Raw genomic sequence first — 756 nt, forward strand, 5'->3', positions numbered from 1 at the left:
CAGGGGCGGACTGGGACAAAAATTCAGCCCTGGCACTGTAGCCACACCGGCCCACATTACCACACCCACACAACCCCACCCACGGACACACACATTCACTACTTACATTTGTGTACAGATGGTGAAATAATATAAGCAGTACCATATGTAACAGATATTGAAACATTTAATGTATGTGTCTGGCAAACAATGCTTACTACTTTTCAAAGAGCATAAGTTTATAACAAATTTACACATACAGTAAAAACAAAAGAAAAAGAATCTGAGGATGTTGTGTCTGTGTGCTGTCTGTTTATGCCATTTGTCTGCAGTTACTGTTATTCTCTACGGTATGTTGTTCTTTGTTGTCACTGTCTGTCTGTTGGATTTTTCCTACCTCTACCACACTCCTCCCTGTCTCTACTAGGTCTACCGTAGCATTCTTCCTCACAGCACTGGTATTGGAGACCAGTGGTCTCTAGCTGTACTGATTCCAGCAACATCCTAGTTAATGAGCACAGTATAGGACTTAAATATTACAGCAAAATATTTTCTCACTGACTGCTCTCAACATTGGAATACACATGAATACAAACAAGTAATAATAGCACAAAAGGGAATAGAATATATAGCAAAAAACTATAGTAGCAGCAGTAAATCATTTTTTATATACAATTATTTGTGAAGTGTTGCTAGTATGTGCTGCATGTGCATTTGTGTGATGTAAAGTGTGTGTGTGAGTGTGATCTCTCTCTCTCTCTGTGTGTGTGTGTGTGT

The 756-nt window shown here is 39.2% G+C and overlaps 1 protein-coding gene across 1 annotated transcript in view; it reads left to right on the forward strand.

Moving 5' to 3' along the window:
- LOC107712209 (uncharacterized) overlaps window positions 1–406 on the forward strand; it is a 24,465-nt gene extending 24,059 nt beyond the window's left edge. Inside the window, exon 8 of the mRNA XM_016517409.1 lies at window positions 312–406. Coding sequence (XP_016372895.1) covers window positions 312–406 — 95 coding nt within the window. The remainder of the gene's footprint in view (window positions 1–311) is intronic.
- The last annotated feature ends 350 nt before the right edge of the window (window positions 407–756 follow it).

This window comes from Sinocyclocheilus rhinocerous, unplaced genomic scaffold (assembly GCF_001515625.1).
Source record: "Sinocyclocheilus rhinocerous isolate Xijiao unplaced genomic scaffold, SAMN03320098_v1.1 scaffold5970, whole genome shotgun sequence".
NCBI lineage: Eukaryota > Metazoa > Chordata > Actinopteri > Cypriniformes > Cyprinidae > Sinocyclocheilus > Sinocyclocheilus rhinocerous.